This window comes from Gobius niger (genome assembly GCF_951799975.1).
Source record: "Gobius niger genome assembly, chromosome: 2".
NCBI lineage: Eukaryota > Metazoa > Chordata > Actinopteri > Gobiiformes > Gobiidae > Gobius > Gobius niger.
The window spans coordinates 16687326-16708940 of record NC_136853.1 but is presented as its reverse complement, the minus strand read 5'-3'; the positions used below and the strand labels follow the sequence as shown (position 1 = coordinate 16708940).

General features: G+C 41.2%; 1 protein-coding gene across 3 annotated transcripts; it reads left to right on the top strand.

Annotated features, from left to right (window-relative positions):
• The first annotated feature begins 1097 nt into the window (after positions 1 to 1097).
• On the top strand, positions 1098 to 19950 carry rc3h2 (ring finger and CCCH-type domains 2). Of its 3 annotated transcripts, XM_079551367.1 has the most exons (21): positions 1098 to 1416; positions 5522 to 5603; positions 6434 to 6756; positions 7377 to 7494; positions 8811 to 9038; positions 9420 to 9595; positions 10069 to 10269; positions 10481 to 10613; positions 10733 to 10851; positions 11279 to 11391; positions 11608 to 11910; positions 12182 to 12387; positions 12705 to 13018; positions 13387 to 13530; positions 14783 to 14932; positions 15843 to 16007; positions 16092 to 16329; positions 16975 to 17059; positions 17127 to 17343; positions 18922 to 19073; positions 19186 to 19950. In XM_079551367.1, the coding sequence occupies exons 3-21, from the start codon at positions 6526 to 6528 to the stop codon at positions 19331 to 19333; spliced, it is 3441 nt and encodes a 1146-aa protein (XP_079407493.1). In that variant the 5' UTR covers positions 1098 to 1416; positions 5522 to 5603; positions 6434 to 6525; the 3' UTR covers positions 19334 to 19950. The 3 variants fall into 3 exon arrangements, with proteins under 3 accessions (XP_079407493.1, XP_079407494.1, XP_079407492.1); XM_079551368.1 differs by lacking the exon at positions 5522 to 5603 and having other exon boundaries at positions 12708 to 13018; XM_079551366.1 differs by lacking the exon at positions 5522 to 5603 and having other exon boundaries at positions 1099 to 1416.
• The last annotated feature ends 1665 nt before the right edge of the window (positions 19951 to 21615 follow it).

Below are 21615 nucleotides of genomic sequence, written 5' to 3'. Positions count from 1 at the left end.
GGTGATGTTACATGCATTTTTACAAGCAACAAAAACGTGCTGTAAAAGCAACACAACTAAAAAAAGCGATGACTAAATAACTAAAAAGAGACAAAAAAGTGATGGAAAAAAAGGAGAAAAAGTGATGAAGAAGCAAAAAAAAATTCAAAAAATACAACTAAAAACACGGGGGGGGGGGGGGGGGGGGGGAAAGAGACAAAAACATGTAGCGACAGGTCTTAGCTTTCAAATGAGAAGTCGAGAAGCTTGTAGATTTGAAAACTGAACTTGAGAAATTGTGCTCTAGCTAATAGATCAATGACCAAATCAGCCAGCAACACTTCTTTAAGGGGAGACATTGCAGGAGAAGGTCCCTAGTACTGTAAACTAAAGAAGATTTGCGGTGAGTGACGTATTTTGGGTGATTTTTCAAAAATGCACAAACTTCAAGCAAACAGAAGGGGATGCGTGAGCCCAGGACTAGGATTATTTTTTTTATAAATTGGATTGAGGTCACTGGGTAAAATGACCTCAAAACTAATGAAAAAAAAAGAAGTATTTTTGTTGATTATTTTTACATTTAAAAACCTCAAATCAAGAAAAAGAAAAAGGTGTGCATGGAAGCCCAGGACTATGACTATTTTGGATTGAGGTCACTGGGTCAAATGACCTTAGAGCTATTTGAAAAATACATAATGTATTGTTGAGGATTTTCCTGCAATATGATTTTTTTTTTTTAATGTAAAACCTCAATTCAGGGAAACAAAAAGGTGCGCGCGATAACCCAGGAGTAGGACTGTTTTTGGATGAGACTGTGTGCACTTGTCGACGCGCATCCTCGGCTGCCGCTGCTTCTGTCCTGCCGCTCTGTGTTGCTCCTTTAAACCAGCAGCCCACGCCTCGAGAAGCGGCTTGCACCGGATTGCCCCTTTACATCTTTTCTTTTTTTGATCCTTGCTCAACACATTAAAATAGTGCCCATTCACCGGTTTCACAAAATCACGCACGATCCTTTAGTGAAACGTTTGAATGTAAATAAACGAAGCTTGATCCGCTATAGCGCACGTAAACGCAGACGACGCGCTGTTTGCTATGGTTCTAGTGTGGTGCCGACGCGCAGCACCGACTCCATCACTGGCGGAGCGATACCAGCGCCTCTCATCCTGGTTTGTCAAGAGGAGGGTGTGTGAGAGTGACTCTACCTGCACGTACTGTGGTGGAGAAGGGGGATTCACTCTGGAATTTGGACTTACGGGACCTGTCTGTGCGCTGAAACGTGCAAATGTCACGCTTTAGCGCCGAGAGTCATGTCTCGGGCTCTGATCGCGTTTGCTGCGGAGACTGTGCCACTAAACTGAAGACATTTGCCTGATTTGGATGAGTGCTGGAGAATGACTGTGGATATGTTCAGTCTGGTACTCCAGTGGAGAGCCTGAGGTAAGTCAAATTGAGGCGGCTGTTATACTTTTCCTCTGGTGAGTTAAAGTACGCATCCGTGCGCACCACTAGAGTTACTGTAAGTGAAAGACTTTACTGATGTGACTATGATGGGAACTCTCGGTTTCGAACCAGCATGTTTATAGCTCAACTGCTTTGAATTCAGTCAAATGCTAAGATGACAGTTTCTTAATGAAATGTGTTTGTGTGGGTTTGAAACTGTATTGTCATTGTCATGTTTCAGTGTTTTCAGTCTGTCAAGGCAAGTATAAAGTTTGATTTTTCATTACAATCTGGTCCACAAGGCCATGTTTCAATAAACTTAGCCCTGGATTATAAAGTTGATGGTGGCGTTTGCAGCAGCATTGGTTACAGAATAACCAGGGGCTGAGCTACAGGCAATCGGATATGCTCATAACATTTTCCAAGGCTGCATCAAACTGGTGGTTGAAATTACATAACTGGTGTTTGTGCTGCTCCTCTTTCTGCAGATCAAACATCACAACAGCGCTGTAAAATGCACCCTGCATCCCACCCAGTGCCCCCTACTCTCAGTGATGATGACATAACTTATAAATAAGTCATATACTAGACATGAACTACTAGCTCACAAGGCTTTGTACAAGATAAAAGGAGCAGTGAGGACACTTACAGCATAAACCTCGTGGTCAAAATAAGGACGGGCCTGTCTGTGTTACTTTCTGTTCATGATTCACCTCCTTTACCTCCGCTGTGAAATCACCGAACTCGATGAAACTCTGAGGTCTGTGAATAGTGTTAATGTAGTTCCTTAATTTTGTTTTTTGGTGTCATATATAAGCTTTTAAGTTATTTTGAATTGTCCTTTAAACATTTGATGTCCTAAGTAGCTTTGGTTTTTGGAGTGAAAATTAGGGCTGCACAATCAATCTCAAATTAATCAATTTGCAATAAGAATGGTCACATTTAACAAATTAAAAGTGCAGTTATTTTTTTATTTTTTTGCAACCAATAAAAAATATCCTCTTTGTATGGGGTCAAATTGTGACCTGCTAACCTTGTAGTTTAGACCTCCACAAATACAGTATTATGCTGTTTCAATGAAGGTAGGGAAGGGAATCTTATTTTATTGTGATGTGACACACTTCACCCAAACGCCTCACACAAAGGAAGGAGATTTTCAACCATTCCATTAGTTGTACCTGTTGTGTAGCCTGCATTCCATATAGCCTACATGTGAAAATAGCTCTATGATATTAACAAATAACAATACAACCTTTATTAGAGGCATGTATAATATTATGCAGCATGCACATCTGGAGGACTGGTTTCTCTTTTGTAAATGATCACAAACTTCAAGCTTTAGCATTAACAGGACAAGACAACAGAGTGCTTGTGTAACAGTGTGAAGTCGCCTTCAGTTTGTTTCTTTTGACCTCATTTGTTCAATGTACATGTGTAATAATCACGTCATTGATTCATCTTCATTTGACTCTAAATTATTGTTTTATATGTTTTGAACTGAAGTTTGCCGGTGTTTATCCTTCACCATACAATCAGTTGGTTACATGCATTTTATAGTAGAGCCACTCTGTGTTTCTATCTGCTAAATGAAGGATAAAAGACAAAAATAATCCTATGATTATATGCCCAGTGTTACGTAGTAAAATCAATCAATTATCTGTCTCTCCTCTCAAAATACAATCTCCTTATATTGCTTGGTTCATGCAAACAAGGCACATGAGTACAGTGCGTCATGTGACCTGCTGTGCTCCTCGTATTTATTTTCAAAGTAAGTTTTTGAGTTTCTAATTACTGGTGAATAAGTTCATAGTATGCGCTCCAACAAGCCTACATGTTTTTAATCATATGCCACATTTATGCATGAATATAATGCACATCTATGTGAAAGGATTCATAGTATTCAGAATACAGTACTTTACAAAGTAATGGAATATTTTAAGATATATTCAAGGTAAGTGGTATTCAGTGTTCTGTAAGTACATACAATGATTCCCCCCAACACTGGGTATACCCTTGCATCATTTGAATTAAGAAAACCTACAGTGTTAGGGACAAAGAGAGTCAACAGATGTTAACTCATTTCAGAACTCAACATTGACACTCATTTGGCTTCTGTTTCCATGCTGTGAAATAATCTGCATACCCTCTATAAATCTGCAGATGCCAGGCAGCACCTGCTGTAACATGATATAAGCCTTACATGACAAGGCCACATGGGAGCCCTGTGACGGATTATACCAGTCCAAGTCTGTCTGAGCCATTAGGACTTCAGCAGCAAACACTTTCTGTTGTGCTGGCCTTTCCATTATGTACCAAGTAACAACACACTGATTCATGCTTTTTAGTATAATCCCAAGACACCTAGCATTTGTTTCGTGTCTGTGGGAAAACACTAAGATCAATGTAACAAATAACGTCAATATTCAAAAATAGAGTTCTCTTAACCTTGTCAGTTAGACTTGACACAGATTTTCTGGAGAGTCATGCTCTTCATTCTATCACCTGTGCCATCCCATCAAACTACTTCATTCTCTCTTTCGGCCATTCAAAGGAAATTCAAGGGAAAAAAAGGAAACAACCCTCCTCCTGGATGTCAAGACTGACAGTATGAGAGTGAGCCAACTGTTGGCTGGAAACACACAATGTACTTTTCATCCTCCTCTCAGAAAAGTGGGAGGCTCACAAGTTTCGCATGAGCATAGTCAGCGTCCACAGGCGGCTCTCCTTCTACTTTAGAAGCTGCTGCAGTGAGGACAAGCTGCTACTACCTTATTTGTATGTGATTCTCAAGGATAAATAAACCAAACTACTGGTGAAAAGCAGGTTTGTACCTGCCAAATATTCCAAACGGCTTTCAATGCCAAATGTCATGATAAAAATATTGTTACACAAAAGGGCTGATAAGAAAGTAGCACTATGCTAATACACACACCCACTCCTCGATGTCACAAGACTTGTCTCACTCATGTGGGGGGCTGGGGTGTGTGCATGCACATGGGCTGCCTCTGCTTACGGACTTACGGGAGTTTTTAGTTAATCTCATCTTCGTGTGTGTTGTTATGTATTGCTTTACAATGGGGAAAAAAAATCTTTGTCTCTGTTTGGGCTTTTATTGGAAATATTCTTGTGGCCAAAATACTGCTATGTTTCCTCTTCCTCTCTAGTAATTGCAGAAATACGGTCGATCTTTTGGCAAAAGAAGATTGTTTTGTTTGTTTGTTTGTTTGTTAACTTTATTGTCCCCGTAGGGAAATTTGTCCTCTGCATTTAACCCATCCTTCGATGCCGCTGGGGCAACCCGTAAGGAGCAGTGGTCGACGGCAGTGCCGCGCCCGGGGACCCATCTCCATGATGTGGAGCCAGGCTGATGGTCAGAATCACCTGGCTGGAGGATTCACCTATTGCACATGTTTTTAGTGGTAGGGGAAACCGGAGTACCCGGAGGAAACCTACGCAGACACGGGGAGAACATGCAAACTCCACACAGAAAGGCCCCGTCCTTGGTGGGAGTCGAACCCGGGACCTTCTAGCTGTGAAGCGGAGGCGCTAACCGCTGCGCTACCGTGCCGCCGTGTGTTTTGTATTGTTACAACAGTACTTAAAACTACATGCACCATTTGGCAAATAAACAAAAATCACCTAGCACCAAGCATTTTGACTATGATGGTTTTAGGGCATGGGCAAAAAATGGATTTGGGACTTACAATATTGGTATTGGTCTGTTGGTTCTTGGAAAGCATTTCTAAAGTGTTATTTTTGATTGGAAGACTTTGAGATCCTCTTAAACTCCAAAACAGCAGGTCTGACCTGTGGGTGCCTCTCTGAGTCCTGTTAAAACAGGATGCAGCAGTTGCTCAGTGCAGGAACAGGTGGTTGTCAGTGTGACTGGGGCTTCTGATTTAACGCAACACATGTCCCAGAGTCTTTTACGCTCCTCCCAAGTCTCCAGCAATCTCTGAGGCAGCCTCATTCATGATAAGATCCCTTCCAAAGGAACAACCCAGACATCAAGCTACTGGAGGCTACTTCCGAAAGTTAAAAAAATTATAATAACGCTTTTATTTTTCCTCATATGACTCATTGAGGTCATCACTTGTTATAGTTGCATTTGGCCTTCTCATGGAAGAAAATATGACCCGTATTCAAAGTGGAGCTGTCCACGAGGTGGGATTGTTCTGTAAAAGGTTTGTGATTTTCAGAATTTAGTAAACTTACTCTGGCGTTTGATGCAAGGCCTGGTGAAGCTGTTGTAGCTAATTAAAAATAATTAAAAATGTTAACATGAAAGCGATTCGAGGAAGCATTGTCGGAAGTTAAATGATAGCAGGCGGCCGCATGTTTTCAAGTTTAGTTTGTTACTGAAGGTATTTTGTCGGCTCCAATCTTCTATTCTGTCTTTTAATGCGGCTGAGAATGTTAAGTTTTCAAAACATTAAGTACAAGTTCAAGGCCTGTGGTTTGCAGAGCCAAAAGATCCGTTTGAGCTTAAGAAGCATGTGCTTGAGTTAAGTACTGTATACAATTTACTTTGCAAAATAATGTCAGATGTGGCAGGCTACTAGCTATTGCCGTCATCTTCACAATACAATACGTATCTCGACCGAAGTATACCCTGACACAGTTTCCATAACAAAATACATGCGGATGAATCTTTAGAAAAAGGATCTTATAGGTGCACTAAATGGAGGTCTTTATTATGTTGAATTTACTCTGCAAGTTAAGCCTTGAATATTTAGTGTGCATGGGGTTTATCTGAATAAAGCCAATGGTCAAACAAACATATTACATATAGATCTTTCAATATTATTTGCATAACCTTCATGATACAGATGCCTCATTATGATGTGCATATTGTCAATTACTCTAGAACAATTTATTGAGCACAGCACTGTTTGCTACAGTGTGGAGCAATAATGTCGTTGAATGTTGATACAGTCGCCTATATACAGTATAACAAGATTAAATTTACAGCCCAAAAAAGTATAACACATTTGTTTGTTTATTTTGACACTAGTGGAGACTGGAGCTTGAAGGGCTGTCTTCAGACCTGGGGTGGGCATGAGCTCCCTCTGAGCTGGCTGCCTGCTCCTGTGGGGTGGCGGCAGGATGCCTGTGCAGGCCGCTCAGTGGACGGAGTTTCTGTCCTGTCCCATCTGCTACAATGAGTTTGACAGCAGCGGTCACCAGCCCATCAGCCTGGGCTGCTCCCACACAGTGTGCAAGACCTGTCTACACAAGCTGCACCGCAAGGCCTGCCCCTTTGACCAGACACCCATCAACACAGACATCGACCTGCTGCCAGTCAACTGCGCCCTGCTGCAGCTGCTCGGAGCAGAGGTGAGGAACAACTGTTAAAACAGTGAGCTTCATTTGAATGATATTAAAGCAGCACTAAGTAACTCATGCCCCTAGAGGCCATAAGCGTCACTGCAAGTTTCGTAGCATGAATTTTACTCATTAATTGTCCGTGAGAGTAAATACTACGCTGACAGAAAAGGCAAAGGGAGAGAGGGATATTGCACATCCAATCTCCACAATGGAGATAATTTTTTTTCACTCAACCTTGGTTGTAAATACTGTTTAAGTGGTGCTAGCCCGCAGTTAGCTTTGACAGTTAGCCTGTAAGCTTCTTCTTCGTGATTCTATTAGTGTGTGCTGGGGCCTCCGGCATGGTGCAGGACAGCTGCAAGTGTGGTTATCTGGTCAGAGACACAAGGGGGAGATGAAAGACCCTCCAATTCTCCCATCAACACTTATTACCACCAGAGGAACTACAAAAAGGATTTATTAAAGTAAACAAGTTACTTAGTACTGCTTTAACAAGCAATATACTGTTGATGCATCACAGAAGTCACGAGACTCAGCTTTTCATTTAGTCATACAGATTCAATCGTATAATGACTCTAAACAGCCTATAGCATACACTGCATACTGACATGTGTGTGCATGTGCTTCAGGTACCAGATGCAAGACTATTGAGCTTGAACAATGCTACTGAGGTGAAGCACTATGAGGTGTGCCGAGTGTGTGTGGAGGAGCTCGCACTCTACCTAAAACCTATCGCTGGGATCAAAGGTACTTAAAAAAAAAAAACAAGAAAGAAAATATAATACTCTGCTTGTGACTTGTTTGTTGTACATGTACAAATGTTATTCAGCCACACATCATTTTATTCACGGGTTAAAATTTCTGGTCATGGCTACTGATGTAAGAGCTCTTAAAACCTTGCAAAACACGTATCGTAAATTCCGGACTATTGAGCAAGATATTTTTTGTTTACATACAGTGTAAAGGCCGCACTGGTCTATAAGCCGCAGCTGTCCACGCTGTTCCAAACCAAGTTCAACGTTATAAATTTGATTATACCATGGTCACTGAGAATTCCACTGCTATCTGGCGTGCATTATCTGTCCAGCAACACTCCACTGTGGCTGTTTCCATAGTAACAACAAACAATTGAGGTGGAACTAGCTTCAGCTTAAATAACTCCTGCCCATGACTTTAAAAGAAACAAACAGGCCCAAATGAACAGTTTCAGTTTGTGGAACCATGAGTGGATTAAACAACTCGGAGCCGTGCATTATACAGTTTTAATGCACTTTGCGTCCTGCATTATAACTGTATAATGCATGGCTCTTCATTGCTTAATCCTTACTTATATTATTCTTTAAACCCGCGTGTTCAGTGAAGCCAAAGCGCTGCCCACATAGTGACTCCTGTTCGGGAGTGTGGCCGTGTTAAGAGCCGCCCTCCTCAGGATGTCTGTTCCTGCCGTTCGAAGCTGCGCTGAGCTGCTTTTGATGAATTTAACTTCATAATATTTCAGCAATATCTTGGTGAATGGAAACGTGTAGTATAATATATTTTATCTCAATTTAAGTAATTTATATTTGCCGAGTTAAAAGTATTGTCCATAGAACAATTATTTGAGTGGCACAGTGGGCAGCGGTTAGTGCTTGGTCCTGGGTCCCGGAGTTTGCATGTTCTCCCCATGCCTGCGTAGGTTTCCTCCGGGTACTCCATATTCTCCTACTACTAAAAAACATGTACAATAGGCCAAAATGAAAGAGAGTGTGTGAGTGGCCCCAATGGGCAGCTGTGGCTACAATAGTTGCTTATCACCACCACTGAGTCTGATGTGAATGAATTCATTATTCATTCACATCAGACTCAGTGGTGGTGATAAGCAACTATTGTAGCCACAGCTGCCCATTGGGGCCACTACAGTGGTGCTTTGAGAAACCTGCTAACACAGTCTTGAAAAGCGTGTTATCATTAGCCTATTATTTTCACTTAGAAAAAGAAACATATTGAGATTTATTATCTGATTTCAAGGGCGAAAAACAAGATGCGTTTCATCAATGATACATAGATGTTCTTCTTTATCGTAGGTGTTATGAGCACGAGCGTGCTGAGTCGGCCCATGCAAAGGAAGCTGGTGACCCTGGTGAACTGTCAGCTGGTGGAGGAGGAGGGTCGAGTGCGGGCAGTGAGGGCGGGCCGCTCTCTGGGTGAACGCACTGTGACAGAACTCATCCTGCAGCATCAGAATCCACAGCAGCTGTCTGCCAACCTGTGGGCTGCTGTCAGGGCGCGGGGGTGCCAGTTTCTCGGGCCGGGTAAGACAAGCATCACTGGCTACGTTTACATAGTCAGAAAAATCAGATAGCTGAAGTTATCAGATAACTCAATAATCAGATGTGATGCATTTATTTTCACTACAGAAATCTGATAATCCAAAACTCTGGATCTACATGAGCCAGTGCAGTTTTGTCTTTTTAGAGCAAATGAAATATCTCAAAGTGCTTTGTGATGGTTGACGTTGGCAGCTGGTGTCCTGTGATGATTACTCATAGGGCAGATTCTGACTGAGAAACAATTTCTCATTATGATAAAACTATGAGTTCATCTAAAGTCTGAGGACGCCTTCTTTATCAACGGCTTGTTTGTCGCTTAATGCCTTCATAGATCCTAATGTTTCTCTCACTCACACTTGGCAGCTATGCAGGAGGACGGCCTGAAGCTCGTTCTGTTGGCCCTAGAGGATGGCTCTGCTTTGTCCAGGAAGGTATTGGTTCTGTTTGTGGTGCAAAAACTGGAAGCCCGGTTCCCACAAGCCTCCAAAACCAGCATCGGCCACGTGGTGCAGCTGTTGTACAGAGCGTCCTGTTTCAAGGTAAAGTAAGTCCTCACACAAAACATGGAATGTGAACTGAAACTAGAGCTATTTATTTAAGATCTAACTTCTTTGTTAAACCTTAACTTGACTAACTTGGATGACAGGCTAAGAAACACCTACTTTCTACTATATCAGTCTAAATTGGGCCTTGTCAGATAGACCGTAGGGCTCAGAAATATTATTTATGAATCAATCATCTTATTAACTATAAGAATTCTAATATAATGAATATAAATAATCATGATTAATAAACTATCTGTTCAGTTGAATGTCGAAATGACTGAAACAGAACACAGATTGTTAGAAGTGTGAACTCAGTCAAACTACTTTTATTCAAGTTAGAAGTGCATAACAGTAAATAAACTGTGTTGCTTAAGCAGACTAATTACAGGGAAAATATGCGTCACATGATTACAGTGTGCACCCCTTGTAATTAGCATAACTTATTATCTCTTTCTCCAAACCTTCAGGTGACTAAGCGTGATGAAGACTCCTCCCTGATGCAGCTGAAGGAAGAGTTTAGAACTTACGAGTCACTCAGAAGAGAACACGATGCTCAGATAGTACACATTGCCATGGAAGCAGGACTGCGCATCTCACCCGAGCAGTGGTCCTCACTGTTGTATGGAGATCTGGTTCACAAATCGCACATGCAGTCCATCATAGATAAGGTACAGTATTCTGCACATTGCACCACCCTTGAAACAGCAACTACGATGGTAGAGAATGAGAGCTGTGAACCTTTCCTTTAAGGGATGCTCCTGCTGAGCTCCTAAGTACTTGTAATCGTAAGCTAGGGTCTGCATCGTCTTCTGGTGGTCTGCAGTGTAGTGGACAGTGATATTTTGGGGACTAAATTCCCTCTCATTTCCACACTTTCAGTTGCAGTCTCCAGAGTCATTTGCAAAAAGTGTACAGGAGTTGACAATTGTTCTGCAAAGGACAGGAGATCCGTCTAACCTCACCAGTCTGAGACCAAACCTGGACCTACTTGCTTACATAGACCACAACCCAGGTTTGTCTGTGAAGCATTGTGTATGTTCTGTTGTTATGATTACATTTGTGTTATTATGCATGACATAGTTACGGGACATATTATATCACGGCCTAAACCGCTCTTTTATCTCTGCACAGATGCACCACCGCCATCATGGGAGGAGCTGGAAAGTGTCATGTTAGCCGTAAAACAAGTGGTTCATGGACTTGTTGAATTCATACAGAATTTCAGTAAGAAGAGCCATGATGCTCCTCAGGTATGCAAAAAAGAGACCTAATGTTATTGAAATGATAATGCATGCGTTGTACCGAGCTATAGTTGAACCATTTCTGATGTAGCGGACCAAGCAGGTAGAGAGGAATGGAGAGGCGGAAACAGTTTATTCATTTAAATTATAACACGACAGACAGCCAAAAGTGGGAACACAAAACTTTTTAATGGATGTAGGAAAGTAATAACACAGGAATTAATATTGACAACAACATGTGTGGTCAAAACATGATTGAATTTGATCATTTCATCAACAAATAGAGACACTAACCGCAGTTTGTGATATTTTTGTTTGGCCCATCATAGAGAATGGCCCCAGGTAGAGTAGTCTTTGCTTTGGTAAAGACGACTGGGGATCCTTAAATAAAGAAATAAAGAAAAGCCTCTTAAGCTGTTGTATGTATTTTTTGCAGCCTCAGACTAACAGCAAGTACAAGACCAGTATGTGCCGAGATCTACGTCAACAGGGGGGCTGCCCCCGAGGAACTAACTGTACATTTGCACATACTCAGGATGAATTGGAGAAGTAAGTGAGCTCTAATGCACTCTTTACTAATTGTACAAAATAGCATATAAATTGAAATGTACAATTTTAACAGTCGCCAAACTGATTAACAGATTACACAATTTTCTGGTTTCCCCCAAACCGTTTTAAAAAACCAAGACACGTATTCTGCCTTTATCATTAGAACTTTCTCTTCAGCTTGTTGTATAATATTTAATGTCACATTATTTGTTGCAGATTCCGTCTCAAGAACAAAAAAAGTGGCAGCCTAAACCGTTCCCTTCACGTAGCGCAGGGGGTTCTGGGGAAGACTTTTACCATTGAGGGCTCAGACCTACCAGCGGCAGCATGTCAGGGCTCCAAGTGTTCAGGAGACACTGCAGTAACAGGAGTGCCGAACCTCGGACACCCTCTGCTCATCTCCAGAGGGGGGGACACGATGGATGACATCAAGAGAGCGGTGCCAAATGGGTCCAGTGCAGCCTATGGGTCCAATGGGCTGTGTGCCACCACCAGGGCACCGTCTGGATCAACAGAACAGTAAGGATAATCCAGCATGCAGTCTTAAAAATTGTCTAGATTCTATGGTATTAGAGATACATTTGCACTTTTCCCAGTCCGATATGCTTTACTTTGAATCAATCTCCATATCTGGTTGTAAGATACTATTCGTAGCGTAGCTACCCTGGGGTTGTCTGACGGAAATGCCGCTGCCAGCTGCCTCTCTGTCCGTCCGTCCGTCAGTCAGTCAGTCAGTACAAATAGTTCTTCACACACTCTTTTCATACGCTTCTTTTTTTTTGCTTCCCAGAATATCCATGTCCCCTCCGAGCACTCCTGTGACCCATTCCTCACCCATCTCTCCCTTGAGCACGGCTGGATGTTCTGATGATAGTTGCCGAGTTCCCAAACACAGTCCTTTTCTGACACGTGCCCAACACCTTTCTCAAGTTTCTGAGCTGTACTATCAAGATTCAGCCCATTCACCCTTTGACTCTCCCCAGTTTCAACCAGCATGTGAGTAGAAGAAATATGATTACCCCCCATTTCAACTTATTGTGCACAAAATAATTGTGAAAATATTTTTGGTCAAAGAAGGTTGAATTTCTGAAAAGAAAAACTATTGTCAGTTTCAAAATGATAGAAATTGTTTGCCAATGTAAAAACGATTTGTGGTTTTAGTCTTCAGTTCAATCTTTATTGTGTCCTTTCATTCCAAAGTGTGAAAAACAGTGCAATATGGCCTCTAAAAATACTAACAATAATTTGTATGATGAAAAAATAAAATAAAATATTTTTGTTATCCAGTTTTGATCTTTACCGTTCATCTCCAGCAGGCTCTTTCTACCCTTCTACCCTTCATGGTCCTCACAAAACCTGCATGGCTCGATTCCTTCGTTCTTCAAACGTCCCGGAATCTTCTCTTCCGCCTTCACTGGAATCTCCACCCTCTTCCTTCCCCATTGACCGTCAGAACCCACAGCCACCCTCTTCTCTATCACCTGGGTACCCGCAACATCAACGAAGAGACCTAATAAGCCACCCGACTTTCCACGGCCACCCGGGTCAGCCTCCATATGGCTCGCTGGCTCCTCCTCATGGCGTTTATGCCCCTCTCTACGACAGCAGGAGGGTGTGGAGGCCACAGGTAAGCGCTGTCTTTTTTCCTATCTCGTTTTTCGTTTGACACATGTAGACCATTCTTCAAAGCAGAGTTGTGAAGGCTGCTCATACTTATTGGGAAGAGACGGTATGTAGATGGAGGTAAAGGGGCTTCCAGCTCTCTTTCCAACTTCTTTGCTCTCTGATTCTCCGATTGGTTGAACACAACTTGTGGCCCCTCCTTACTTAAGACAAGGATTCCCACAAGAGGCAGTCATGGCGGGAGTCCGTGTTCATACCCCTGGGGTTGGAGCTGTCCAATCACTTTGTGCTCTCAACGATGTTTGCCCATGATAATTGCACCTTGTACGTTCCTTTAATCGCTATGCTGTACTCTGTCTGTTGTTATTACAGCTGTACCACAGAGAAGATGCAAGGAGTAACTCGCTCCCCCCAGAGGTGCTGCATTCATCTGTCTATCAGCCTCCACTCAGAGAGAGATTCAACTCTTTAGACAGTAACTACTGCTCTGGAGCTGAACACCGAGCGGTACACAGGGTGAGTAAACCAGCACCAGTACTTATTTGGTATTATTATTATCATATGCACTCTCTTAAATATGCAACTTTGAGCTTTCTTTAATTGATTTAATAAAATGTGAGCTTTTGTTTTTCAATATGCACAGATTAATTTGGCATATCTGTTTCATTATTATATGATAAGAGATATTTTCTAAGATGGTGGAGTAGTTGTCACAGTATGTGATTCAATGTTTCTCTTTCTGTTCCCTCCCACATGTTCTCACCTCTACCTTTACTGCCATCCCCAGCACTGCAGTGTAGCTGTAGCCGCCTCCACCATCCGCCCACTCCTCACCCAAATATGGCTCTGCCTCCCTTACTCTTTCTATCCTACTCACAATATAATTCTTACCAGTGTTGCAAACATGAATAGAGCAAAGAAGAGAAATTATGCAACACATGAAAATAAACAAAACAAACAAGCTTGTGGAGATGATGAGATCCGTTCTGAGTTAAGTCTCTGGGTGTTGTAGGACTGTCTTTTTTGACACGCCTGTGCATCATCGCATGGCGGTCTGGACTCTTTTTGAGAAGGGGGACTGCAGGGTGTGTTATAACTACAGGGGTTCACATTCCTCCCCCTCCCCGGTAAGGTCAATGCCAGGGTGCGGAATAGGAGAATCCGACCGATAGGGAGTGATGGAGTGTAAGATTGACAGGTGGATCGGTGCAGCGTCTACAGTGATGCAGTCGCTGTATTGGTCTATTCTGCTGAAGGAGGAGTTGAGTTGAAAGGCAAAGCTCTTGTTTTACCCTTCGATCTACGTGCCTACCCTCACCTATGGTCCTGACATCTGGGTCATTTTCACAAGATCAAGGATACAAGCAATCGAAATGAGTTTCCTCTGCAGGGTGGCTCTCTCAGAGATAGGGTGAGGAGGAGGAGTAGAGCCACTGCTCCTTCACATAAAGAGGAGCAAGTTGAGGTGACTCTGTTCCAGATGCCTCCTGGTCGCCTCCCTGGGTGTCCCATTAGGAGGAGGCCCTCGGGCAATACTGAGGCACGATGGGGGCACAATGTCTCTCAGCTGGCCTTGGAACGCCTCAGAATCCCCCAAGAAGAGCTGGAGAAAGGCTTCTAAAGTCTGTACATCTATGTTCAGTCTGCTGCCTCTGCAACCCCAGCCACAATAAAGCAGAAAAAATTGATGGATGTACAAACAAAAAAACGAAATTAATAAAGCTGTCTTCACTATATTGAGATTCCATGTTTTTGCATCCCCAATCAGGACTATGGACGTGTTCCTCTGGGCTACGAGAATCTGTTCAGAGGGAAACAGGAGCAGTGGGCTCATCATCACCACCACCACCACCACCATCACAGTGCCAACCAGCCATCACAAACCTCCCCTATTTTCACAGTTAATTTTGGAACCAAGGTAAAAAGCCACACAGCTAATTAAGCCTATACATAGCACTACAGTGCATGATGTTCAACAGATGAAAAAAATATAGTTTACAATTATTTTAAATGCATTACTTTTCTGTGTGTCCCTAGTGTGCCTGTGTAATTGCTGCGTCCAATGCTATTTAAGATGAGAATAGTTGCCTAGCAACTGTGAGGGAAGATTTTATAGCAGTAGATGTGTTGATGTCTGTGGGCAGAGCGATGAGTGTATTTGTGCATCCTCGGGCTGTCACACTCTGAACATTTAACAAGTGGCGACAAAGTAAACCCCATCAAAGATCATTAAGATTATTTAATTTGTGTAATTGAAGAAGTGCTTTGTGTTTGTGTGTGTGTGTGTGTGTGTGTGTGTGTGTGTGTGTGTGTGTGTGTGTGTGTGTGTGTGTGTGTGTGTGTGTGTGTGTGTGTGTGTGTGTGTGTGCGTGCGTGCGTGTGCGTGTGCGTGTGCGTGTGCGTGTGTGTCATTTGAGCTCACTATTGCACTGTGGTCATATCCTAGATCCATGGTTATTTATTGCTTCATTCTTCTGGAAGCCTGAAGGAAGTGGGGGCATGGGTTGTTAAACTCACTTAGGCACATGGGTGTAATCACCAACCACTTAAAGAGATAATAATGACGCAGATTTACACAAGCACAGAAGAATGGAGACATCAAATGTTGTTTTAAATTTTGCTTTACGTATCATAACATCACTAGTGTTTAGTCACGTGTCACATTTTTTGTTTTGTTCAAAATGGCCTCTAAATATGAATCTAAAGATGTTGATAGATGAAGTGTTTGTATTGTGTATGAAAAACAATAATGCCTGTTGCGGTATTGACAATCAAGACAAATCTATTTCAGGTAACACATGCCCTAATATTTTAATGATGTGTTCCAGCATGTGGAGGGAAGGGGAAGTCCTTGTATGGACTGTCGCTTCAGAGGGGAAGAAAGTTTGTCTCACTACTCTCCCTGGTCCTGTGGCTCCATCAGCCCCTGCCTCAGCTCCTTTGAGCCTGAGTCTCTCACACACACATCTGCCCACTCCTGCACTGAACATGTGGTGAGGAACTAATGCACTTTTTTTTTCTCGAAGATTTGCATTCATTTCTACTCTTTGTACATGTGGTGTTCTTTTTCCCTGTAGAAGATGAACGATGAGAGTGGCTGCAGTGTTAACAGCGTAGCAAAGCCATGGCTGCATTCTTTAGATCACTACTGTCGGCTCAAAGATGAAGACCCAATAATTCCTTTCAGCGAGGGACCCATTATCTCTAAGTGGGGGGCCATTTCTCGAGCCGCTCGCACTGGCTACCACACCACTGACCCAGTCCAAGCCACCGCCTGCTATGGCAGTGCCAGCACCACAGCCATCAACTTCAGAGGCAAGACATCACAGTTATCTTGAATGAGTATTAGTGGACCCCCATTCAGCTCAGTTTGAAGATTATCCATTCTCCACTGTTGCCGGCAGGGGATGATAGGGATCTTATCCAAGTCAGGTAACCTTGTGCTGCAACGACTGTATTGTTGTTGAATTTTCAAATCCACTGGTATTTCAGACCAGAGGTTTTATTGTCGCGAGCAGGTAGGTTTTACGTTTACGACAACATGTCATTTTATTAATACACATTAACCACTCAGCAATAGAGGAAAAACACGAGATATGCTGCTATAGATTTACAAACTTTTCATTTTTTAAAACTTAATATTTAGTTGCTTGTCATTTAGTTATGTTTTAAAACCATAGCGAGGTGTGCACAATTCAGTCAGCAACAAGTACCCCAAAAAAAGTCAGTCTTCATCCCAAACAGTTTAAACCAAAGCCTTCCAAAATGTATATTACTGTGCTAATGCCATTTGCTCTGTAATTTAAATCTGGGGTTTTCCAGGTTAAGATACAGGTACCCCAAAGACGACTATTGATTGGTCTATGAAACAAATACAGATGCAATACCTATAAACAACTAAAAATGCATAACCTTCCCATAAACCTTTTCATTTACCTATTGCTGTCTGTCACCAAACAGACTACAACTCCCATCTCGACCACAATGACTACAAGTGGGACTCCAGAGGATCAAACTCTTCCAGCCACTCCAGTTTTCCAGACAGGTACACTTTCTGCATTGTGGCATATCTTCACTTTTCTATTAAAACTTTGGTTTGTTTTTGTTTTTAGGGACCGGTTTTCTTCAACTGATCTAAGAGGCAAGCAGACCGTTGTAGACACTGGGGAGAATTTAGTGCCTGAACAGCGCACTTGTCAGACTGGGTATGTCCTGGACGAAGAGCGACTCTGTGAGAGTGAATCAGAGCCTGACCGGGACATCGAGTTGGAATTATGTGCTCTTGACATGGGGGACATGGACCAGCAGGATGTCAAGTCACAAGATAGTGTAAGAATTAAGGGTAGACCAAGAGTTGATGCACTTAGCCTTGTGTTTATTGTGTGTAGTGAAAGAGCTTTATCAAAATATTGCAGTAAATAATGTACTGTAAGGTAATACATGTTCTTCTGGTATTACATCACAGTATGTGGATTTTTAGTAACCTGGGCAGTCAAGACGACACTATTTTCTTATTCAAAGATGTGTGAAATGTTGTGTAGCCAGTATGCTGCATATACTGTAAATGAAGAGAACACTTAGGGGGTAATTTACCAAGCGTTTGCTCATGTGCAAAGCAAGTAGCACGTGCAAAGGTGGATCAACGACAAGTAATTAATAATAATAATGTCTTATTTACATATCAGATTTAGGGCCTTAATTATGCAAGACAGGCAACATCAAATTAAGTTCAACATGCAAACTAAATAGCTAATTTTATTTTTCAGTTTGCACCCTTTTAGCACCTGTGTTGATAGTACGCTTCAGTGCGAAGTAAGTACGAGCAGAAAAGCTATAAACAATATGATACATTACATACCAATAGCAAAGACTAGGATTTTGACAAATTATGGGCCGATGATCAGAAGATCAAGTATTGACTCGGAGAGAGGAGGCAGAGACTGTAAATTGCTTTTTGGTAGGTGTAAGATAATCGACAAACAAACAATGAAGGACAATTGTTGTGAATACATTGAAGTGAATGGCCATTCAGTGTAAAGATACAAATATATATATATATATAAAGGAACCTATTAACCGTTTAATTTAATTCAATCAAAGCACACGGTTCCTTTAGTGCTTCAAACAGTTCACACAATACTCCCATAGGTGTTAGGTGTTTAAGAGTTCTTATGTCCCGCAAACTGGTTTGATTGTCCAGGAGGGGAGTGGTGAGAGTGATACATAACAGCGGGCCGCAGAATGGAGTGGGAGTGAATGTATGCAGAATCGGGCCAGACTTGTTTCCATGTTTAAAATGTACCATGTCTTTTGCTGGATAAAATATGTGTTTAATCCATTGTAACCTAAAAGGCCTCTGTGGACAGGTGTTTAAAATGAGCACATGCGCTATAACACTTTAAAGCAATGCATCTGGTTTGTGCAATGTGATCGCTTTGTCCATATTAAGTTAATAGAAAAATGGAAGGAAGGAAGGGAGGGAGGGAGGGAGGGAGGGAGGGATGCTATACAAAGGAAATGCAAACTAGTAGCAATAGCAGCATGGGCCAATAAAAAGGGTCAGAAATTAAAGTTAAAAAAAAAGGAAGCAGCTAATATATTTAAAGTAAAAAAAAAAAGCAGCTAATTTAAAGTGCAATAAGCAATGCGTAATAAAATAATTTGCAACAATAGACAGTAGGCTACTTGTTTATTCATTGTCTCACAGCATTAATCACTAAGCTCCACTTCCAATGAATACTACTATAGTTCTGGACAACTTATTGACCTGTGGAGGAATCTGGGGGTACTCTCCTAGGAATGATTGAAAAGAACAAGTAAATTGAGACCAGTTGCCATTTTACCATTATTTATGGCATACTTTTAACAGAACACAAAAACATTTCTTTCTTGTCATCTGTTTCTCAGGAGTCAGTAGACCTCGCCTCCCCCCAGACCCACCTCCTGGCGGCCTCCTGCCCCTCACCACTGCTCCCATCCCCTGCTGAGGAACCACCGCAAACTGAAATCTCTTCACCTGACAAGATGGATATTCTTCTGCAGAAGAAAATGGCCTTTAGGTGACTCTTGTTGAGTTGTTTTATTCATTAACATGTTTGCTTGAGTACTCTACTCTTCTGTTTGTCTGTCTTCCTTATTACTATATTTTTGCTTTCTTTTTGTTTCCTCCAGGAAGTCTATTTCGCCCGGTGGGTTAGTATGTGGAGGTTTGAGTGTGGAAAAATTAATGCTCAGAGCTGGACCTCCAGTTTTGGGTGACACTTCTTCCTGTACTTGTCCTGAAATGCCAATGACTGAGGTGTTGCTAAATGGAAGCTAAAAGGTTGAAACTTTAGACGTTATAAATTCAGATTTGTTTCTCACCCTTTGTCTCTAAGGACTCAAAAGATTTGAACAAAAACTATTAAGGCCAATCCTGCACAAAAGTGCCTTTCAGTATGCCCTGATTAGTAAGATTGCTCTTTTTTAAAATAACATTTAGGCCCTTAGGCCTTATTGGACAGATAGCACAGAGTGAAAGGGGGTGAAGAGCAGGGAGAGACATTGAGCAAATTGTTGGAGCTTGGAGTCAAACATACGACGTTGAGGACTTAACCATTAAACTAGACTATCAGCTGCACACAGATTGCTTTTAATATTTAGCTGGCAACAGTAAATCCCCTATTAACACTTGATGAAAGCTAGCTTGCACGACTAGTTACACAAATACAAACGTGAAACTGCACTGGTAGTATTGCTGCTCTTTGCACTTCCTATAAATGTGTACAATAGAATTATTGTCGTGTGAAATTTGTCTTGCATTTGCATTGCATATTTAGACAGCCTGGATTCATGTCGTCAGGCTGTTAGACAGAGGGCTTTTATTTTCATAGTGAAACACATCTGTGTCTTTTTTAGTCATGTTGACTGCCACTATAGTCATGGGACTAATCCCTTGAGTCCATTTTGGCATTATTATTAGAATTAAGTTAAATTGAATATAATTAAATGTGTAAAAAAACAAAGCTTTTTCATACAATGTTTTTGTACTAAAATAATTAATCTATGTTCATAGTTACATGCCCTTGCACTGGAATCAGATATAATTTCAGTCCCAGAAACAATATATGTCATTTTTTTATAAGATCAAAAATACTGTTACTGCAAAATGTATATATGTTTTTGTTTTTTTGTCAATATTTATTTTTCTCTTTTTATTTGTGTGTTGCTGACTTCTGTGAAGTTATTTGTGTTTTTGTATCGGGATTTTACTGTGAGTTTTGTTACGTCAGTGAACTGGTTTGCTTTTATAGTATATTTTAATTGTGATAATTAAAATATGTTTTGAAGTAGGCCTATTAATTTGGTATTACGTTGTGTTCAGGCTTACTGGTTGTTGAGTTTACATTGAGCTTTGTCAAACAAACTAAACTTACTGAGGCCAACAGGGAACTGTATTTTATTTTCATTTCTGTCTTTAATGTCCTGCGAGCTGCATGTATGATTATATAATTTCCCGATGCCATTTTAAACTCAATTGCTTTAGTTTAGTTTATTCATTGGTTTTGGTTCGAAAACTCTGGTGTGCTTTTAATACACTTTGTCCAAAATGCAAAGCAGATTTTCCAAGAAAGTGCATCAGGGTTTACATCAAGTGGACCAAGTGTGAACATCTGGTTTTGGCTCCATCTGTTTACAAGTAACAATTATAAGTGCCATGATATGTACACTGGGGCCTCTTTTTGCAGCTTCAATAATCACGATTATAAAAAATTCTAGACATTAAGAATGGTAAAGTTAAACTAAGCTGCTTTAATCTCCACAGTGAAGTTATTCTTTTTTAGTAGAGCCTGCGAGATCCATGTGTGCATACGCTGCTCAGGGAAGAAGTCGCTCTGCTGCTCAGCACTTCAAAATAGGAAAAATGCTATGAATCATTTTTACTTAATAGAAAACCTGTGTAATTATTGAGTAAGTTGTTTTTATTATGATTTATAAATGCATAATATGATTATGTTCTTGTGAGAAATGATACGGCACTCAATATAGTAAGTTTAAAATATTGAACTTTCTTTTTAACTTTATGGAGCACTGTTGTAGTGGTCACTGCACTCCACCAAAGCCCACCCAGTCTGGCACCCTCTCCCAAATGTTCCACAATCATGCATGCCCCTCTTGTGGTGGTGGTGGAGTACTGATAACTTTGTAGTTGTGATACAACACACCCTGCGCTGTAAGAGTTCTGCACATGCCCACTGTGTGGCCACGTGAATGCTCAATATTGCCTGCAGCATTATGGTGGTTTGCTGAAATATTGTTTAATATAAATTATATATTATTGTTATTACCACACTTGATTGCTGTTGTGGTACTGTATTTTGTTATATGGACTTACACTTACATTTTAGAGTAGATCATAATCAGATAATATTTCAATATGTTTAATGGATTGGGCAGCTGTATTGTATTTTACATTAAGGAAATTGACAGCAAGCCCCAATAATAGATAATACTGTTATATGTATTACATTTATTTCCTTGGAAATACTACATGTGAAAGGTTTGACTTTTACTTATTATATAACGCCAAATGTTAGCTAAATGATTTTTGTGCTTTTACTT